General features: G+C 45.3%; 1 protein-coding gene across 1 annotated transcript in view; it reads right to left on the bottom strand.

Annotated features, from left to right (window-relative positions):
• Positions 1–21,806, bottom strand: part of PRPF19 (pre-mRNA processing factor 19) — a 297,502-nt gene that overhangs the window by 103,157 nt on the left and 172,539 nt on the right. The window contains exons 10-13 of the mRNA XM_040436035.1: positions 7,352–7,461; positions 7,095–7,250; positions 6,935–7,004; positions 6,769–6,854 (exon numbers count right to left, since the gene is read on the bottom strand). Of these exons, the coding sequence (XP_040291969.1) occupies positions 6,769–6,854; positions 6,935–7,004; positions 7,095–7,250; positions 7,352–7,461 (422 nt within the window). The remainder of the gene's footprint in view (positions 1–6,768; positions 6,855–6,934; positions 7,005–7,094; positions 7,251–7,351; positions 7,462–21,806) is intronic.

The following is a 21,806-nucleotide window of genomic DNA, read 5'->3' on the forward strand; positions in this document are numbered from 1 at the left end:
TTTAGGAACCTTGGGAGTCTGCAGTAAACAATAACACAAACCGCCAATAAATTAGGGGAAATACGGATGGATCTTACCCCCAGCGGTTGTCCCCAACTCCTCAGAACCAGTACCGGACTAGTAGGCCTCGAGGGTTCACTGGGGTCGGCGCGACCCGAATCCATAGGTTCTGACATCTTCTGTTCGGATTATTTGCTTGTAGGCTGGCTGTCCCCTCCTGCTGCCGCATTTGTAGCGCGCCTCGGCCTCCTCCTGTCAGATTTTTTAAATCCCGCGCCTAATCGGGACATCACCGGAAGTAACGTGCCGGAAGTTAAGCGGTCCGCGCATGCGCAGTGGCCACCAGCAGCTCAGGCCGCCATCTTGGAGAAGGGCCGTGCTGCCTCTGGATAGTTTCTCGGCAACTGCTGCACGCCCGACCCCCGCCCAGGACCAGGGACCGCCGGAACACGGCCACAGCGGTCCCTCCAGAGGCCAGCAGTCTTTGGCAGCTGCTCCCCCAGGAGACTTGAACAGCCCGGGATGCGTCCATTGCAGTGCACAGACCTGGACCTCCCCAGCCCCTGGGATGTGAACTTGGTAAGGATCCTCAGGATCTCCCATCCGGAGGACAGGAAACCTGAACTGAGGTGTGGTGGGGGTGTGAACACTTTTATATCCTCAGGTTTCCTGTCCCGGATGGGAGGTCCTCCTCGCATGGGTGCCGTCATGGGGGAGGGGAAAAGTAATTTTTAAGAATTAGCAAACATAAAGATCTGAAAATTGTGAAAGGTAGACAACTGGGTCAGACTGGTCTCTGCCTGTCTTCCAAGCATGCAGTGGTTAATACCTACCAAAAGTACAAGTGAGCTAGCTTAAAGGGGTTGTGCAGCGATTCATATTGATGACTTATCCTCAGGATAGGTCATCAATATTTGATCGGTGGGGGTCTGACACCCCCACTGATTAGCTGTTTTATGAGCAGCCACTTCCTGGTCTTTACATTACGCATTGTCTTATATGGAGCGGCAGTGTAGTGCAACTACAAGTACTTGCTCCATTCAAGTGAATGGAGCGAGTACTCGTCATTACACTGCACTTCCGAGACTCCTCTTAAAACAGCTGATCGGCGGGTGTGCCGGGTGTTGGACACCCATCGATTGGATATTGATGACCTATCCTTAGGATAGGTCATAAATATAATTCGCTGAACAACCCATTTAACCACCTGTTTTCACCGAGTCCAGCTCAGGTAGTGGGAAAAGTAGCCACCTGTTCTGCCCGAGCTGATCTTGTTTGAAAGCAGACATTCCAGGCTTTCATACAAGACCAAAATTACAGCTAAAGTCCAAGCAACAGAGGAGAAATCACTGTTAGAAATTGAGTCGGGAATAATAGTGGGTAAAAGCTGCCTTTACTTTCACTTTCAGCTGTATTCACAGCATGCAGAGTTCTATCAGTGATATCTTCCCATGTACTGAAAATATTGCTCTCATTCTGGTATTGTCTGAGAGCAGCTTGGAATGTCAGCTTTTAAACAATACAAAGCCCATATCTCTAGCTGGTACCAAACCAGAGATATGAGCAGTTAAGGTTACTTTCACACTAGCGTTTGGTGCGGATCCGTCATGGATCTGCAAAGACTGATCCGTTTAGATAATACAACCGTCTGCATCTGTTCAGAACGGATCAGTTTGTATTATGTTTAACATAGCCAAGACTGATCAGTCTTAACCACTGAAAGTCAATGGAGGACGGATCCGTTTTCTATTGTGCCAGATTGTGTCATAGAAAACTGATCCGTCCCCATTGACTTACATTGTGTCAGGACAGCGTTTTGGTGTCTGCCTCCAAAGCGGAATGGAGACGGAACGGAGGCAGACTGATGCATTCTGAGCAGATTCTTTAACATTCAGAATGCATTAGGGCCAAACTGATCAGTTTTGGACCGATTGTGAGAGCCCTGAACGGATGTCACAAACGGAAAGTCAAAACGCCAGTGTGAAAGTAGCCTTAAGCAGCTGCCCCCCCTCCCTGTCAGTCTGGAGGAGAATGCGGAAGCAGCTGCAGAGCTGACAGGCTGCATGAGGAGAGAAAAAAAACAAAAAAAATATAGAAATGTGACATTATTGTAGTGACCCAGATGATAAAATTATGATATGTTTACCACACAGTGAACGCCATAAAAAAAATTCCACAAAATGTAAAAATTGCAGTTTTTTAATCTTTACCCTAAAAAAAATAAGTTATTTAATACACAATATATACCCCATAATGGTTCCTAAAAATCCTACAACTAAGGCTCCATTCACACATGCGCAAAATGGGTCCGCATACGTGCGGACCCATTCATTCTCTATGGGGACGCATTTCCGGAGCGCGGCCCCGGTCTTCCATTCCACAGCTCCACAAAAAAAAAATAGAACATGTCCTATTCTTGTCGCAATTGTGGACAATAGGCAGTTCTATGGGGGTGCCGGCCGGGTGTATAGCAGATCCACAATACACTACGGACGTGTGAATGGACAGTACGTTCCTTTTTTTGCGTTCATTTCAATGGATCGGCAAAAAAAAAGGAAGGTACTCCGTGTGCCTTCCGTTTAAAGATGGAACATGTGTTATTATTGTCCGCATAACAGACAAGGATAGTACTTGTTCTATCAGGGGCCAGCTGTTCCGCAAATAATGGAATGCACACTGACGTCATCCGTATTTTTTGCGGATCCGTTTTTTGCAGACTGCAAAATACTGAAAAAGCCATACGGTCGTGTGCAAGAGGCCTAATCCTGCAAAATTTAAATTTAGAAGATTTTTTTTTAACCCGTTAAGGACTCAGCCCTATTTTGCCTTAAAGGGTTTCTGTCACCCCGCAAAACTCATTTTATTTTTTTGGGATAGTTAGATTCCTTATAGCGCGATATAGGAGAATATAATAGTCTTACTTACTTTCATGCGGCCGATTCTTTATAAAACTTACTTTTATAATATGTAAATCCGGTCTCTACCAGCAAGTAGGGCGTCTACTTGCTGGTAGCTGCTGCAGAAATCCGCCCCCTCGCCGTGTTGATTGACAGGGCCAGCCGTGATCTCCTCCTCCGGCCGGCCCTATCAGTAATTCAAAAATCGCGCGCCTCTGGTCATTCGGCGCAGGCGCTCTGAGATGAGGAGGCTCGTATCCTCAGCACTCCCTCAGTGCGCCTGCGCCGATGACATCACCGAAAGAGAAGACGTCATCGGCGCAGGCGCACTGAGGGAGTGCTGAGGAGACGAGCCTCCTCATCTCAGAGCGCCTGCGCCGAATGACCAGAGGCGCGCGATTTTTGAATTACTGACAGGGCCGGCCGGAGGAGGAGATCACGGCTGGCCCTGTCAATCAACACGGCGAGGGGGCGGATTTCTGCAGCAGCTACCAGCAAGTAGACGCCCTACTTGCTGGTAGAGCACTCATTTACATATTATAAAAGTTTGTTTTATAAAGAATCGGCCGCATGAAAGTAAGTAAGACTATTATATTCTCCTATATCGCACTATGAGGAATCTAACTATCCCAAAAAAAATATATGAGTTTTGCGGGGTGACAGAAACCCTTTAAGGACTTGGCTGTTTTTTTTGCAAATCTGACCAGTGTCACTTTAAGTGCTGATAACTTTAAAACGCTTTGACTTATCCAGGCCATTCTGAGATTGTTTTTCGTCACATATTGTACTTCATGACACTGGTAAAATGAAGTCCAAAAAAATTTTTTTTTGCATAAAAAAATACCTAATTTACCAAAAATTTGGAAAAATTTGCAAATTTCAAAGTTTGTTTCTCTACTTCTGTAATACATAGTAATACCCCCAAAAATTGTGATGACTTTACATTCCCCATATGTCTACTTCATGTTTGAATTATTTTGGGAATGATATTTTATTTTTTTGGGATGTTACAAGGCTTAGAAGTTTAGAAGCAAATATTGAAATTTTTCAGAAATTTACATAAACCCAATTTTTAGGGACCACTACAGCTCTGAAGTCACTTTGCGAGGCTTACATAATAGAAACCACCCAAAAATGACCCCATTCTATAAACTACACCCCTCAAGGTATTCAAAACTGATTTTACAAACTTCGTTAACCCTTTAGGTGTTGCACAAGAGTTATTGGCAAATGGGGACAAAATTTGAGAATTTCATTTTTTTGCCTAATTTTCCATTTTAACCCATTTTTTCCACTAACAAAGCAAGGGTTAACACCCAAACAAGACTGTATATTTATTGCCCTGACTCTGCCGTTTAAAGAAACACCCCATATGTGGCCGTAAACTACTGTACGGCGACACAGCGGGGCGTAGAGTGAAAGGTGTGCAGTTTGGTTTTTGGAAGGCAGATTTTGCTGGACTGGTTTATTTACACCATGTCCCATTTGAAGCCCCCCTGATGCACCCCTAGAGTAGAAACTCCATAAAAGTGACCCCATCTAAGAAACTACACCCCTCAAGGTATTCAAAACTGATTTTACAAACTTTGTTAACCCTTTAGGTGTTGCACAAGATTTAATAGAAAATAGATACAATTTCAAAATTTCACTTTTTTGGCAGATTTTCCATTTTAATATTTTGTTTCCAGTTACAAAGCAAGGGTTAACAGCCAAACAAAACTCATTATTTATGGCCCCGATTCTGTAGTTTACAGAAACACCCCATATGTGGTTGTAAACTGCTGTACGGGCACACGGAAGGGCGCAGAAGGAAAGGAATGCCATACGGTTTTTGGAAGGCAGATTTTGCGGGACCGTTTTTTTTGACACCATGTCCCATTTGAAGCCCCCCTGGTGCACCCCTAGAGTAGAAACTCTAAAAAAGTGACCCCATTTTAGAAACTACGGGATAGGGTGGCCGTTTTGTTGGTACTAGTTTAGGGTACATATGATTTTTGGTTGCTCTATATTACACTTTTTGTGCGGCAAGGTAACAAGAAATAGCTTTTTAGCAACCGTTTTTTTTTTTTTTTTGTTATTTACAACATTCATCTGACAGGTTAGATCATGTGGTAATTTTATAGAGCAGGTTGTCACGGACACGGCGATACCTAATATGTATACAATTTTTTTTATTTATGTAAGTTTTACACAATGAATTCATTTTTAAAACAAAAAAAAAAGTTTGTGTCTCCATAGTCTAAGAGCCATTGTTTCAGTTTTTGGGCGATTATCTTAAGTAGGGTCTAATTTTTTGCGGGATGAGATGACGGTTTGATTGGCACTATTTTGGGGTGCATATGACTTTTTGATCGCTTGCTATTACACTTTTTGTGACTTAAGATGACCAAAAATTGCTTTTTTTACACCGTTTTTATTTTTATTTTTTTACGGTGGTCACCTGAGGGGTTAGGTCATGTTATATTTTTATAGAGCCGGTCGATACGGACGCAGCGATACCTAATATGTATACTTTTTATTTATTTAAGTTTTTACACAATGATTTCATTTTTGAAACAAAAAAAAAATCATGTTCTAGTGTTTCCATAGTCTAAGAGCCATAGTTTTTTCAGTTTTTGGGCGATTAACTTGGGTAGGGTATGATTTTTGCGGGATAAGATGACGGTTTGATTGTTACAATTTTGGCGTACATGCGACTTTTTTGATCACTTTTATTACCTTTTTTGGTAAGTAAGGTGGGCAAAATTTCAATTTCATTATAGTTTATTATTTTTATGGCGTTCACCGTTCGGGTAAAGTAACATGACCGTTTTATAGATCAGGTCGTTACGGACGCGGCGATACCAAACATGTGTAGGGAATTTTATTTTTTTCATTTTTAATCAGTGATAAGTGTCTTTTGATTTTTACTTTTTTTTTACCCAGACCCAGTGGGTCTGATGTCTGTATAATACAGTACACGATAGTGTTTTGTACTGTATTTCTTACACTTTGTCTGAACAGATCTATGCCTTTAGCACAGATCTGTTCAGCACCATGGACAGCAGGATGCCTGAGAAGGCGTCCTGTTGCCATGGGAACCTTCCCCGTCTGCTCAGTAGTGGCCAGAACTGCGCAGACAGGGAAGGGTAAGGAGGTTGGGGGGCTGTCTGGGGGCTCTCTCCTTCTCCATTGGGGGGCTGCAAAGGGACAGCAGCCCCCCGATGAGAGAGGGAGGGAGCTCCCTGAGCTGTTAACCTTTTCCATACAGCGGTCCGTATGGACCGCGGTATGGAAAGGGTTAACGGCTGACATCGCATCACAGATGTCAGCCGTTTATACCAGGGTGTCAGCATTGTGCTGACACCCTGGTATACCCACTAGCCACCAACGATTATTCAAGGGGAGGCGGGCGGGGGATCGCAATCCCGCCTGCCGCACCGCCCGCCTCCCGCAACACCCCCCCTGCACCTCCCACCGGGATAAAATCATTCAGGGGTGCAGGGGGGGTGAAACATATATATTTTAGGAATACTAAAGTCTCTGATCCCCGCGTTCAGGGACCGCGGGGATCAAAAACTACAGAAAGCACAGCAAACCGCAGGTCTGAATTGACCTGCGGTTTGTTGCGATCGCCGACATATGGGGGGGGGGGGGTGTCACGGGACCCCCCGCGCATTTAGCAAAGGTGCCTGCTCAATGATTTGAGCAGGCACCTTGTTCCGATCACAGCCGGCCGGGCGGAAGTGATCGGAACACCACATGACGTACCGGTACATCATGCGTCTCTAAGGGGTTAAAGTTATGACTGCTAGAACACGAAGGGAAGAAATATAGATTTTTAAGGCAAAAATTGCAATCTGAATTTAGTGGCAATCTAGTAACAATTTACCTTCAAATCCCAGATCTTAATTTGAGAATCCATGGTCCCTGTACCAAAAATGAGTCCATCAGGGTGAAACTGAGCACAGGTAAGAGCTGCAGAGGGAAATATCTGACTTCAGTACAAGTTTACAAAATTATTATGTAAATAAAGTGAATGGAAAGAACCATCTTACCGCAGCCAGAAGTCTCATCTGTTACTTTGGTGAGAACACGTCCTGCATGAATGTCAGAGAATGCCCAGTACTGAAACAAAACAGTAAAAGATGGACAAGATGATCAGTGATGTAAACCAATATTTTTGTAGAACTGAAAAAACAAAACAAATGACATTACCTGGTCGTCTGAGCAGCTCAATAGGTAGTCTCCAGTTGCATGCAGACTTAGACCAGTCACAGCCCCTTCATGAGCTCTTAAAACTTGAACACAAGAAGAGTCTGGCACAGACCACACACGTATTGAACAGTCAGGTGAGGCAGAGAACACCAACTCCTAAGAAATGCAAAGGTTTAAGCAGCATTTATGACCACAATCTCTTAAAATTCAGATTTTTTTTTAAATCAGACTATTCCAAGTATATTTAGGCACAGCACCTGGGAAGGATGAAACACAACATTGGTGACCTTTTTGGAGTGACCTTTAAGAGTTGCCAGGATCTGCTGAGACATTGCATCAAACACCACAACACTCTTATCAGCGCCACCTGTGGAAAAAAATAATAATACTGCTCTAAATTCACAAAACAATTTCATTTTTTTGTTAAGTATTCACTCAGTTTTTAAAATTTTTCTTCAAAACCAAAGAAGGATAGAAAAACAAAAGAAAACCCAGATACTAATCCGATATACAGGTTACCTGTCCTGGCTCTGACCCACAAGCCCAAATTACATAGGCTCGCTTAGTAAAAATAATGAATACATGTGCCTATATTGCGGCAGGCAAACAGCAGGTCCTCAATATACACTGCTCAAAAAAATAAAGGGAACACTTAAACAACACAATGTAACTCCAAGTCAATCACACTTCTGTGAAATCAAACTGTCCACTTAGGAAGCAACACTGAGTGACAATCAATTTCACATGCTGTTGTGCAAATGGGATAGACAACAGGTGGAAATTATAGGCAATTAGCAAGACACCCCCAATAAAGGAGTGATTCTGCAGGTGCGGACCACAGACACTTCTCAGTTCCTATGCTTCCTGGCTGATGTTTTGGTCACTTTTGAATGCTGGCGGTGCTTTCACTCTAGTGGTAGCATGAGACTGAGTCTACAACCCACACAAGTGGCTCAGGTAGAGCAGCTTATCCAGGATGGCACATCAATGCGAGATGTGGCAAGAAGGTTTGCTGTGTCTGTCAGCGTAGTGTCCAGAGCATGGAGGTGCTACCAGGAGACAGGCCAGTACATCAGGAGACGTGGAGGAGGCTGTAGGAGGGCAACAACCCAGCAGCAGGACCGCTACCTCCGCCTTTGTGCAAGGAGGAACAGGAGGAGCAATGCCAGAGCTCTGTAAAATGACCTCCAGGAGGCCACAAATGGGCATGTGTCTGCTCAAACCTTCAGAAACAGACTCCATGAGGGTGATATGAGGGCCCGACGTCCACAGGTGGGGGTTGTGCTTACAGCCCAACACTGTGCAGGACGTTTGGCATTTGCCAGAGAACACCAAGATTAGCAAATTCGCCACTGGCGCCCTGTGCTCTTCACAGATGAAAGCAAGTTCACACTGAGCACATGTGACAGACGTGACAGAGTCTGGAGACGCCGTGGAGAACGTTCTGCTGCCTGCAACATCCTCCAGCATGACCGGTTTGGCATTGGGTCAGTAATGGTGTGGGGTGGCATTTCTTTGGAGTGCCGCACAGCCCTCCATGTGCTCGCCAGAGGTAGCCTGACTGCCATTAGGTACCGAGATGAGATCCTCAGACCCCTTGTGAGACCATATGCTGGTGCGGTTGGCCCTGGGTTCCTCCTAATGCAAGACAATGCTAGACCTCATGTGGCTGGAGTGTGTCAGCCGTTCCTGCAAGACGAAGGCATTGATGCTATGGACTGGCCCGCCCGTTCCCCAGACCTGAATCCAATTGAGCACATCTGGGACATCACGTCTCGCTCTATCCACCAACAGGAGGAGCACCACAGACTGTCCAGGAGTTGGCAGATGCTTTAGTCCAGGTCTGGGAGGAGATCCCTCAGGAGACCGTCCGCCACCTCATCAGGAGCATGCACAGGCGTTGTAGGGAGGTCATACAGGCACGTGGAGGCCACACACACTACAGAGCCTCATTTTGACTTGTTTTAAGGACATTACATCAAAGTTGGATCAGCCTGTAGTGTGTTTTTCCACTTTAATTTTGAGTGCGACTCCAAATCCAGACCTCCATGGGTTAAAAATTTTGATTTCCATTTTTTAATTTTTGCGTGATTTTGTTGTCAGCACATTTAACTATGTAAAGAACAAAGTATTTCAGAAGAATATTTAATTAATTCAGATCTAGGATGTGTTATTTTTGTGTTCCCTTTATTTTTTTGAGCAGTGTATGAGCACCAGCCATGTGCGCTCTGTATCACTGATGCGGATCCCTTCACTTGAAGCAGTATGGAAAAGAGGCACGAAATGGAAGCTCACCGAAGCACTACGGAGTGTTTCCATGGGATTTCGGTCCGTGCGTATTCTATTGTATTGAACATGTAACATGTTCTATTTTTTGGAGAAGCGGACAGAATCTTGCGGATCGTGGATCCACGGGGCACACATGACAGGGCAGGGTCATGAAACCTAAACATTATGTGTAATCCAGGTGCTCAAAAATGAATGAAAGCGAGTTGCAGTACCAAAAATAACTTAAGGACGGGCATGATGTCTTTTTGGTAGAAAGCAGTTATCTTGTACTGATCCTGGACAATCATTTTGGCTTTTCAGCAGCCCTAACTAATGCTTTGATAGTTACTGACCGCCAATGTTACCCAGTAATTTCAATTCTCATTTTATTGAGTTTTCCAAAAATAAAGATAACATGAACATGCAATATACAGTGCTCTTTATAAAGACCGGTGTGTTACAAATCACCGGGACAGATACTGCATAGTCAGAATTACACCAATATTAACATACAGTAAAGAGATCGTCAGGGGCTAGGCTGCCCAACATCACATGCAGAATGCATCCTGCTATGCTGCATGAAAAGTAGCATAATGATTGCACTGATAGGCAAGTTAAATTAGGCACATATAGAGAACTTGAGGGAAAGAGAACTATAGGGGGAAGGAAGGTGGAAAGAGGAAAAGGAGATTTTTTGTGAAACTCACCTGTAAAATCTTTTTCTCGACTTTTCCATTGGGGGACACAGACCATGGGTATAGCTTAGAGGTATTAGTAGGAGGGACACTATGCAAATACAAAAGAGCTCCTCCTCCTCGGGCTATACCCCCCGACTCCACCAGGAGAAGCTCAGGCGTTGCAAAGCAGTAGGAGGAGACAAGAAAAAATAACGGAAGCCATCGGACCAAGCCTAAAAGGTCCAACCACAAACGTAAACTGAACTGAAAAACCCCTCCTGCAACAGGCAGAATGGGTGGGAGCTGTGTCCCCCAATGGAAAAGTCGAGAAAAAGATTTTACAGGTGAGTTTCACAAAAAATCTCCTTTTCTCGTACTTTTTTCCCATTGGGGGACACAGACCATGGGACGTCCTAAAGCAGTCCATGGGGTGGGAAAAAACATCAGCACCGCCAGGAGGAACGTCCAACGGTCAAACAGGAACCACAGCCTGTAAAACCCTGCGGCCAAAGACAGCATCAGCCGAAGCCAGGGATGCAGCTGATAAAACTTCGTAAAGGAACGCAAGGACGACCAGGCGGCCGCCTTATGCAGCTTAGACGCAGAGGCACGATTGCGCCTTGCCCAGGAAGCCTCCACCACCCTAGTGGCGTGAGCGGCAATCCGTGCCGGGGGAACCATACCACGAGCGCGATAACAGCCGAGCGGATCCATCGCGCCACAGTGACCTTGGAGGCCGCCAGACCCCTAATGAGGTCCCTCGGGAACCACAAGGAGGAATCAGAACTGCGGACATAAGCGGTAGCCGTGAGATACACTTCCAAGGCCCGGGCGACAGCCAGGGAGTGTAGAGCGCGTTCCTTGGAGTTTGCCGGAGAAGGGCAAAAGGAGGGCAGGACAAAATCCTTGCTAAAGGTGGAAAGAAGAGACCACCTTGGGAAAAAAGGAGGGAACCGGACGGAACACAACCGTATCCTGGAGAAAAACCAGAAAGGGGCTCCTGGCGGGAAAGAGTGGCCAGCTCCGACACCCGTCTGATGGGAGATGTGGCACAAGGAAGACCACTCTCCAGGTGAGAAAGGTCAGGGAGACCTCTCTCAGAGGTTCGAAGGGGGCCGTCTGCAGAGCGCGCAGGACCAAATTGAGATCTCAAGGAGGCAAAAGGGGAACATACGGGAACCGAATGTGCCACCCTCTGAAGAAAAACCTTCACAGGACCCATAAGAGCAAGGGACCCTTGAAAAAGGACGGCAGCGCCGAAACCTGACCTTTAAGGGAACTCAGCGACAGTCCCATCTCAAGTCCGGACTGAAGAAAAGACAGCACCATCGGGATGGAAAAGTGAAGGGGAGGGAACCCCGAGTTCTCACAAAAAATCATGAAGGCCTACTAGGTACGATAGTAATCCGGGAGGAAGCCGGCTTCCCCTGATCATGATTCTAACCACCGAATCTGAGAATCCCCTCTTCTTCAGGATGGCGGTTTCAACAGCCACGCCGTTAAACGAAGAGACTGTAGATTCCGGAGGAAGAGAGGACCCCGAGACAGTAGAACCTCCCTGTCGGGAAGAAGCCATGGGGCATCCGCCAGCATCCGAGCCACGTCCGAGAACCATGCGCGGTTAGGCCAATCTGGGGTGATGAGGACGGTCGGAATCCCATCCAGCGCAATCTTGCATAGACCCCTCGACAGAAGAGAAGCGGAAGGAAGACCTAGAGGAGGCTGAAGACTTGCCACGGAGACACCAGCGCGTCCACCCCATACGCCTTCGGACCTCGGGCGCGAGCCGGAGACCTGGGAGCTTGTTGTTGAACCTATGACGACATCAGATCCGGATCCGGATGGCCCCACCTGCCACGCACGTCATCGCAGACACCCGGATGCAGAGACCCTCGCCTGGATCCACCTTGTTTCGACTTAGAAAGTCCGCAGCCCAGATGCCTATTCCCGGAAGGAATACCGCTGACCACACCGGAACGTGTGACTCTGCCCACAGCAGAATTTTTATTTTTTTTTACTTCCCGCATCACTGTCCGGCTGCGGTCCCACCTTGATGGCTGAAGTAATTCACTCTCAGCTCAAGGATGTTGATAGGGAAACTATTCCGTCGCCGACCAAACCCCCAGGATCGAGTGGGACCGGAGAATGCCGCCCCAGCCAGAGGCAGGCATCAGTGGTCCAGGAAAAGAAAGGGAGTAACAAAAAAAGAGCTTCCTGAACCTGCAGATGTAAGCGTACAGACCACGAGAGGTCTCGTCCCAGAGGGAAAGATCTCCTGTCGCGGCGACAGAGTGTGAGAAAAAACTGGACATATGGTACGGCCTCGGAAGAGGCCACCACAAGACTCAGGACCCGCAGGTACCCCCGAAAAGGAGAGACACGGGGAGCGCAGAAGGTGCGACACCGCCATTTGGATCCAGAAGACCTAGTAGTCTGAAAGAAAAAATCTCTCGGTCAAGGCATCCAAAAATATCCCCAGAAGGAGAGCTTCAGGGACGGGAGGAAAAGGATCGTGGAAGTCGATCAACCATCCGAGCTGTTTCATTTGAACAGTGATCCGGACGCTGTTCCAGGTAAAGCTGCCAAGAAATGTCCTTGGTGCGAAGAAGAACCATGAAAGGCGCTAGGATCATGGTAAAGACCCTAGTGGCAGTCGCTAACCCGAAAGGGAGGGCGACAAAAATACATAGAGTCGGCCACCTATGGCAAGCGCAGGAATCGTTGTGAGATTCTGCGATCGGGCCATGCGGACAGGCGTCCTGGAAGTCTACGAATGTGAGGAATTACCCTGAAGAAGAGAAACAAAACGGAGAGGAGGGATACCAATCGAAACCTCCTTATCCGGAGGAAAAAATTTGAGCAGCTTTGGATCCAGGGTCGGACGCACCGACCCCTCCTTCCTTAGGACGTAGGTGTATAATGAGAGTTCTTGCCCCCAGATAGCGGTAGAGAAGAACTCGTCCAGCTGAGCCCTAAAAAACCTGGAACCCTCAAAAGGGGAGGTTAGTAAGGGGACACTTGGAGAAGCGTCAGCATCCCAAACTATCAACCCGACCTCTGTGCAGAATGACCGAGAGGGCTGCAATGCAGGTAAAGAGGGAATCAATGTCCATGGAAGCCTCGCAAAGGAATTTGGAAGACAGACACCTGGAGAACCAAATCCAGTGTGTCAGTAGACACATAATGTTCCGCCAGGTTCAGGTGGTGGCGCTGCAACCACACTTGGGGAGAACACTGACCTAACGTGCCCACCAGAGATAAATGGCTCTTGAGAGAGAATCTAGGCACCTGTCCAGAACGTCCTGCAGAGAGGAGCCGGTAAGGACAGGGAAGGCCGTGATCCTGGACACTGGGGGATCCACCCTAGGGGAGAAGACCAGCCCTCCACACTGCTCAGTCGTAAAAGGATGATCCTGTCCCAGGTTCTGGGTATGACCGCGGAAATTCCTCATGGATAGGAAAAAACGCGGCAACCTATGGCTTCTTGGACGGAAAACAAAAAGGGGGGAACTCCCGCGTAGAGGAGAATCCCCTTGGAGATTACAGGTGTACTAAGTCCGCCAAACGTGGGGAGCTTAGGCGGAGGGACCCGCTCCATGACCTCGTCCGAGCCGGACAATCCCCCTTCAGACCTGCGTTCCTTAGAGGTGGAGAGTCGTCTGAACACACCTCTAGACGAGGGGGGAAAACTGAGTCATCCAAGATGGATGCTACCGCTCACGCTGCCTCTTATTAGTCAGGCAACCTCAGCGGGAACCACTGCGGGGAGACGGAGTGGAAGGGGCCACTGGATTAGCAACTGCCATATGGTCCAAAAAGGACATGGCTGCCTTGGCGACTCAGGCCAGATCAGCGGCCGCGCAGGACCTGGCAGATGCCCAAGCGGGTACCGCCAGCTCTGCTGGGACAGAAATAAACATTTTTCCCCTTTTTTTTTTTTTAAAAGGCTGAAAGTGGTTTGAACTCAGAAAGCCTGGACTGGGGCAACAGCCTTATCACTGAGATACCAGCTTGCCTTAGGAGCTGGGTTGGGCAGGAAGGAGATCCTGTCCAGGGCCAGGGCAGGAGGCACAAACACCAGTGGTCTAACAGGACCCCATTGGAGCCTGAGAAGGTGACTAGGCTTAGGCTACTTTCACACTTGCGTTGTTCTTTTCCGGCATAGAGTTCCGTCACAGGGGCTCTATACCGGAAAAGAACTGATCAGGCATATCCCCATGCATTCTGAATGGAGAGTAATCCGTTCAGTTTGCATCAGGATGTCTTCAGTTCAGTCGTTTTGACTGATCAGGCAAAAGAGAAAACCGTAGCATGCTACGGTTTTCTCTCCGGCGAAAAAAACTGAAGACTTGCCTGAACGCCGGATCCGGCATTTTTTCCCATAGGAATGAATTAGCGCCGGATCCGGCATTCAGAATACCGGAATGGCGGATCAGTCGTTCCGGCATGCGCAGATCGGTAAAAATGTGAAAAAATGTACAAGACGGATCCGTCGGTCCGCATGACAAGCGGAGAGACAGATCCGTCCTTGCAATGCATTTGTGAGACGGATCCGCACCCGGATCCGTCTCACAAATGCTTTCAGTCAGCGGCAGATCGGCGGGCAGTTCCGACGACGGAACTGCCTGCCGGATCACACTGCCGCAAGTGTGAAAGTAGCCTTAGGCATTCTAACAACTATGCAAGAATCTACAGTTGTAGTTAGAGAAAAGAAACCTTAAAAGTGTCTTCTGGGAATCGAACTAGAGATCGTTCACATCAGAAGCAAGGCATTTATACACACACACATACACAGCTAGACAGCTGTTCAGAGAGAAGCAGATTGAATAGGGTTAAGATGCCATACCACATACCTTTGTGGACCAATATGGTGCTGCACATGAAAAAAGAAATGGTAAATCCGTAAAATGACACAGCCCATTTAGGCTGACACTCTTAGTCCATGACTGTTGATGTTCAGAGAGAAGCAGGGGAGCGGTCAGAAGCGTGGGAACCTTTGTAGCAGACGGTGGAAGTTGCCGGAGCGAAGCGCTAGGCTCCGCCCCCCGGCCGCGTCAGGCTCCGCCCCCGGTCACATCAGGCTCCGCCCCCGGCCGCGTCATAGAAGCGCGAAAAAATTGTGCGCTCCACTCCCTGTGCTTCCTGAAAACATGTCTCCCAGTGCCGAACACAGCGAAGTGGGGGTTAAGAAGGCACGCACGCCTGCAGCAGTTGGTGGGTGCTGCTGCAAGTTATAGAAGCAGCGCTAGCTGGCGCCGCCAGGGAAAAGTCATGCCTCCTAAATAAATAAAAAAACTCAGAGGGAGCCGAGAGTCCCAGCAGGGAGATTAGCCAGAATAGTGCCTCCACGCCCTAGAACCCCCGGACAGAGATAACACCCTCAGTTCACCCAGGCGGCCCATAGACCCAAGACAGGGAGGGGGGAGCAGAGAGCAATTGCAGTATATATATCTGCTCCTGCAGATCTTCTCCCTCCATTCAGGACCAGCAGGGCTCACCTCTTCAGACGTCTGACTCCAGGAGTGCAGTGCTCTGGGAGGAGGGCAGCATAGGTGACCCAGGAGCTGGTGGGATGCCGGAGCTAACAGGTCGAGCCCGGATCCACTTACCTTCTTGGGGGGAAATGGAGGCAGCCAGGCAACGTCCCAAAGACGGCGGCGGGCACTCCACGGGGGACCAGGAAGGCACCATGCAAACCTGTGTCCCCATCTAGAATAAAAATAACAAAAAGGAGTAGAATCAGAGAGTGTCAACCTCCTTCACCAGACACTAAGCAAAGACTGAGCTTCTCCTGGTGGAGTCGGGGGGTATAGCCCGAGGAGGAGGAGCTCTTTTGTATTTGCATAGTGTCCCTCCTACTAATACCTCTAAGCTATACCCATGGTCTGTGTCCCCCAATGGAAAAAAGTACGAGAAAAGGGTAGTAACAGGTAGTGTCGGTATGTGTCTTGTATTAAACAAGTGTCGTATGTAGTGGTCATATGGTCTGGTTTTAACTTGACATCCCAGAAACGCTTCCGTACTTATTGTACTAGGCCAGATCCATCCTCATATGTGACAGCCAAGGCTGCCATAACTCCAAAGATGCTTTCCTATTTTTGTTTTCCCAGCCTGCTAGTTCCTCCATACGGCATAAACTGGTCACCTTCTTATACCACAAATCAATTGTCGGGGATCGACATCTCTCCACTTCAGTGGAATGAGAAGATTGGCCGCCGTGATCATGTGTTTGACTTATCTGACTTAACCCCTTAAGGACACAGCCTTATTTCACCTTAAGGACCAGGCCATTTTTTGCAAATCTGACCACTGTCACTTTAAGTGCTGATAACTTTAAAACGCTTTGACTTACCCAGGCCGTTCTGAGATTGTTTTTTCGTCACATATTGTACTTCATGACACTGCTAAAATTGGGTCAAAAAAGTAATTTTTTTTGCATAAAAAAAAAACCTAATTTACCAAAAATTTGGAAAAATTTGCAAATTTCAAAGTTTCAGTTTCTCTACTTCTGTAATACATAGTAATACCCCCAAAAATTGTGTTGACTTTACATTCCTCATATGTCTACTTCATGTTTGATTTTGGGAAAGATATTTTATTTTTTGGGGATGTTACATAGTTTAGAAGCAAATCTTGAAATTTTTCCGAAATTTACAAAAACCCAATTTTTTTTAGGTACCACTACAGGTCTGAAGTCACTTTGCAAGGCTTACATAATAGAAACCACCCAAAAATGACCCCATTCTATAAACTACACCCCTCAAGGTATTTAAAACTGATTTTACAAACTTCGTTAACCCTTTAGGTGTTGCACGAGAGTTATTGGCAAATGGGGATGAAATTTGAGAATTTCATTTTTTTCCCCTAATTTTCCATTTTAACCCATTTTTTCCACTAACAAAGCACGGGTTAACAGCCAAACAAGACTATCTTTATTGCCCTGACTCTGCCGTTTACAGAAACACCCCATATGTGGCCGTAAACTACTGTACGGCCACACAGCGGGGCGTAGAGTGAAAGGTGCGCCGTTTGGTTTTTGGAAGGCAGATTTTGCTGGACTGGTTTATTTACACCATGTCCCATTTGAAGCCCCCCTGATGCATGCCTAGAGTAGAAACTCCATAAAAGTGACCCACCTAAGAAACTACACCCCTCAAGGTATTCAAAACTGATTTTACAAACTTTGTTAACCCTTTAGGTGTTGCACAAGAGTTATTGGCAAATGGAGATGAAATTTGAGAATTTCAATTTTTGGGCAAATATTCCACTTTAATCAATTTTTTCCAGTAACAAAGCAAGGGTTAACAGCCAAACAAAATGCTATATTTATTGCCCCGATTCTCTAGTTTGCAGAAACACCCCATATGTGGCCGTAAACTACTGTACGGGCACACAGTAGGGCGTAGAGGGAAAGGTGCGCCGTATGGTTTTGGAAATAGAGAAAAGGGAATATCCCAAGGCGGTTGGAATAGAGTGAGGGTTCTTTTTATTAAACAAGCGGTACAACGCGTTTCGGGTATATACCCCTTCAGGTACAATTGACTTGCATACATAAAAGCAAAATTGCATACATTTAAATACATTGTAAAAAAACGCCAAAAGCCAAGGGGGCGGGTCAGTGGGCAGTGCTGGGAGAGCTCTCAAAGCTCAGCAAAACTAAGGGGGAAAGTTGTGTGAAAACTTAAAAAATAATAACTTTTATTCAGTTCACTCTGAGTCCTTACTCATAGGATCGACCATCACAGTGGTGCGATCTCTATTTTTAGGTTAGACGTGAGGATAATAATTTCTGGGAAGCCTAGGTGGGCGCAGGACCTTAGTAATAATTCCAGGAAGTCTATGTGGGCACAGGACCTTGGAGAGTCATGTGATGAGATCACATGACCCATCGCGCAGCACGTGACCTTCGTCAGCCGGAGGCAGCAACTAGGGAGGTGTGGCTGCATTAGGAGACGGCCGGTCACATGGTCCAGACGTCACACCCCCTCTCTCGGCAACCAGAAGCTGATGCCACGTCAGAGAGGGGGAGTGTGAGATTGGCTGGGAGGGGGGAGTTAAGTCCGTTTCTAATATGCTGTTGGAGAGGGCTGGCTCAAATAAACTCATTTTATAATGCAAATAAGAGTAAAGTGAAACACAAACGATATTTGTGTTACATTATTTAAGAAATACAGTAATCCTTGTTAAGATGTATTGGGTACAAGTAAGTCAGATGCAATACTTGGAGGCAGAATATAATATTTGCATATAACTGTTATGAATAATATAGTGATCCTTGTATAAAATGATCCTTATATATAATGGAGGCTATAAATAAGTAGGTATAATGCGTTATGGCTATAAAACGCGGGTAAAATATATATAATGTGCTGGAGTACACTAGTATGTCTGATGAAACTAGATCAATATCAGTAGGAGACACTAAAAGGGTATAGTAGGAATGTAAAAAGGATAAAAAGGATGTGTAGGATGTGGTTGGGAAATCACTATATTTCAGTGGTCCACTTAATGCCGGATAGAGGTAAACTATATGTGGAATAGCTAACTGGATAATCAATAGATCCTTGTATAAGTGTCCAGGCTCGGGCAGATAAAAAGGAATGTATATAGGATTTCATGTATACTAGTAGTAGCATAAAAAAGGGGGGAATAAAATGGGGGCATGCAGGAGAAGAGGAAATAAATATTGGGGAGGGGGTGAAACATCGGGGGATTTCATAAATTAATTTCAAAGGCTTCATTTAGGCCATATGGATTGAGACAATTCAATTTGTATATCCAGAACATCTCGCGTTTTCTCAGAGTCAGGATAACATTATATCCGTTTGATCAAACTTGTTCGATCATGTAGTTTACAGAAACACCCGATATGTGGTCGTAAACTACTGTACGGGCACACGGCAGGGTGCAGAAGGAAAGGAATGCCATACAGTTTTGGAAGGCAGATTTTGCTGGACCGTTTTTTTTTTTGACAATGTCCCATTTAAAGCCCCCCTGATGCACCCCTAGAGTAGAAACTCCAAAAAATTGACCCCATTTTAGAAACTACGGGATAGGGTGGCAGTATTGTTGGTACTAGTTTAGGGTACATATGATTTTTGGTTGCTCTATATTACACTTTTTGTGAGGCAAGGTAACAAGAAATAGCTGTTTTGGCACAGTTTTTATTTTTTTGTTATTTTCAACATTCATCTGACAGGTTAGATCATGTAATATTTTTATAGAGCAGGTTGTCACGGACGCGGCGATACCTAATATGTATACAATTTTTATATTTATGTAAGTTTTACACAATGATTTCATTTTTGAAACAAAAAAAAAATCATGTTTAAGTGTCTCCATAGTTTTTTCAGTTTTTGGGCGATTATCTTGGGTAGGGTATGATTTTTGCGGGATGAGATGACTGTTTGATTGGCACTATTTTGGGGTGCGTATGACTTTTTGATTGCTTGCTATTACACTTTTTGTGAAGTAAGGTGACCAAAAAATGCTTTTTTACACCGTTTTTTTTTTTACGGTATTCACCTGAGGGGTTAAGTCATGTGATATTTTTATAGAGCAGGTTTTTACGGACGCGGCGATACCTAATATATATACTTTTTTATTTATGTAAGTTTTACACAATTTCATTTTTGAAACAAAAAAAAAATAATCAAGTTTTAGTGTCTCCATATTCTGAGAGCAATAGTTTTTTTTCAGTTTTTGGCCGATTATCTTAGGTAGGGTCTAATTTTTTGCGGGATGAGGTGACAGTTTGATTGGTACTATTTTGGCGTACATACGACTTTTTTGATCACTTATTACCTTTTTTGGGAAGTAAGGTGGGCAAAATTTCAATTTCATCATGTTTTTTTATTTTTATGGCGTTCACCGTTCGGGTAAAGTAACATGACCGTTTTATAGATCAGGTCGCTACGGACGCGGTGATATATAACATGTGTAGGGAATTTTTTTTTTTTTTTCATTTTAATCAGTGATAAATGTGTTTTGATTTTTACATATTTTTCACCCCCCCGCGCATTTAGCCTAGGTGCCTGCTCAATGATTTGACAAATAGCTAGGGACTTGTAGGTCGGGTGGAGACAGCAACTGTTTGTAAATAAGCGAGAGGCATTTAGAAGGTAGAGACGGTAATAAGACATAGTTTTCTAACCAGGTAGGGTCAGGTAGAGGTATATGCCTGGATTTTTAAAACTTATTACAAGATAGCTCAAAATACCAATGCTGCAGTATGTCTCCCACCACTATGGATGCTCCTATGATGGCCAAATAGTATCCTTATTTGCTTTAGAGTGTGACAAATCTCCCAGTCTGTACTGAGACACGGAGGATCAAACCTTATTGACCTTTAGAGATTGGTAGGGAACGAAAAGTATATAACAATTGTGGGAGAATGTATGTAGCCAACACATTCTTCCTACCTATCCAGGACAACATGGGCATAGAGATGCCTGAGAGAAAGGCCTAAATTTTATTTAGCAGGGAAGAATAGTTAAGTTGGAAAAGCAGGTTCGGGTTAGCAGGGACCATGATCCCCAAATACTTGATCGCAATAGGCAGCCATTTAAATGGGGTCATGTCTTTAATTTTCCGTAGTTGGGAGGGAGACATGGAGATTTCCATGGCCTCAGTTTTATCAAAATTAATTTTGAAATTAGAAGCCTTGCTAAATGCCTTGAAAGTGTCCATCACAAACGGCATGGCTGAGTTTGTGTTTGAGATCAGTAGAGTTACCCAGTAATTAAAATTTATTGCATTTGTGCTAGAAGTAAAAAAAAAACTAAAACATTACATTTTTTTTTATTAATATTTTTTGATATGAGCAACAATTCTTATCAGCTGCCTAACAAAAAACATTGACTTCTCCAAACAGAAAAACTAAGTAAAGCCATAGCAGACCTGGAACACTCACAAACTTAAACCTTCCCCCGTAACACAAACAACTCCAGAACCTAAGATATGAGTTATATCAATTATATCAGCACAAATATGAACACTATCTGAGGAAAGCGAAAACACACTTCTATTGGCAGGGGAACAGAGCCGGTTCTATGCTTGCTAATACGATTAAAACTAGAGCAGCTAAACAGAAACACTATGTATATGATAACCAGCACAATAAGCAGCAAAATCCCCTAGATATAACCTACTAGCGAACCATCAAGACCTTTTTGAAGTAGATTTCACTTCTAGAAATAGCAAGAGAACAAATAAAAGCAGCAAAAAATAATAAAATCACCAGGACCCAACGGTCTGTCCAATGAGTATTTTAAAACATGCTATGACATCTTAGCTCCTCATATTAGCAACCTATCAGCAGATTTTCAACAGAGGGAAAATCCACGGTGAAATGTTGCAAGCAATTATCATTTCTCTTCCCAAAACAGGAAAGTCTCTGGACCTAGCGGGCAATTTTAGGCCCATTTCTTTATTGAATTCAGAGTCTCCCACATTATCCCGAGTGTTATTAATAATCAAGCCAGCTTCATCAAGTCTAGGCAAACTAGACGGAACCAGGAGAATAATTGATCTCATTTATGTAGCACACTGGCCGGATGCCTTCTCTGCCGAGAAGGCATCCGATTGCGTAGATTGGGGGTATCTGTTTGAGATGCTCTCTAAATATGGGTTTGACAGCAATATTCTGAATGCAATCCAGCTTCTGTACTCTCAACCCTCAGCATCAGTATATATTTCCGGAATGATATTCGACAGCAATGGCACAAGGCAAGGGTGTCACTTATCCCTCTTAATTTTTGCTCTTGTG

The sequence above is a fragment of the Bufo bufo genome, chromosome 6, assembly GCF_905171765.1.
Source record: "Bufo bufo chromosome 6, aBufBuf1.1, whole genome shotgun sequence".
In the NCBI taxonomy this organism is placed as follows: Eukaryota; Metazoa; Chordata; class Amphibia; order Anura; family Bufonidae; genus Bufo; species Bufo bufo.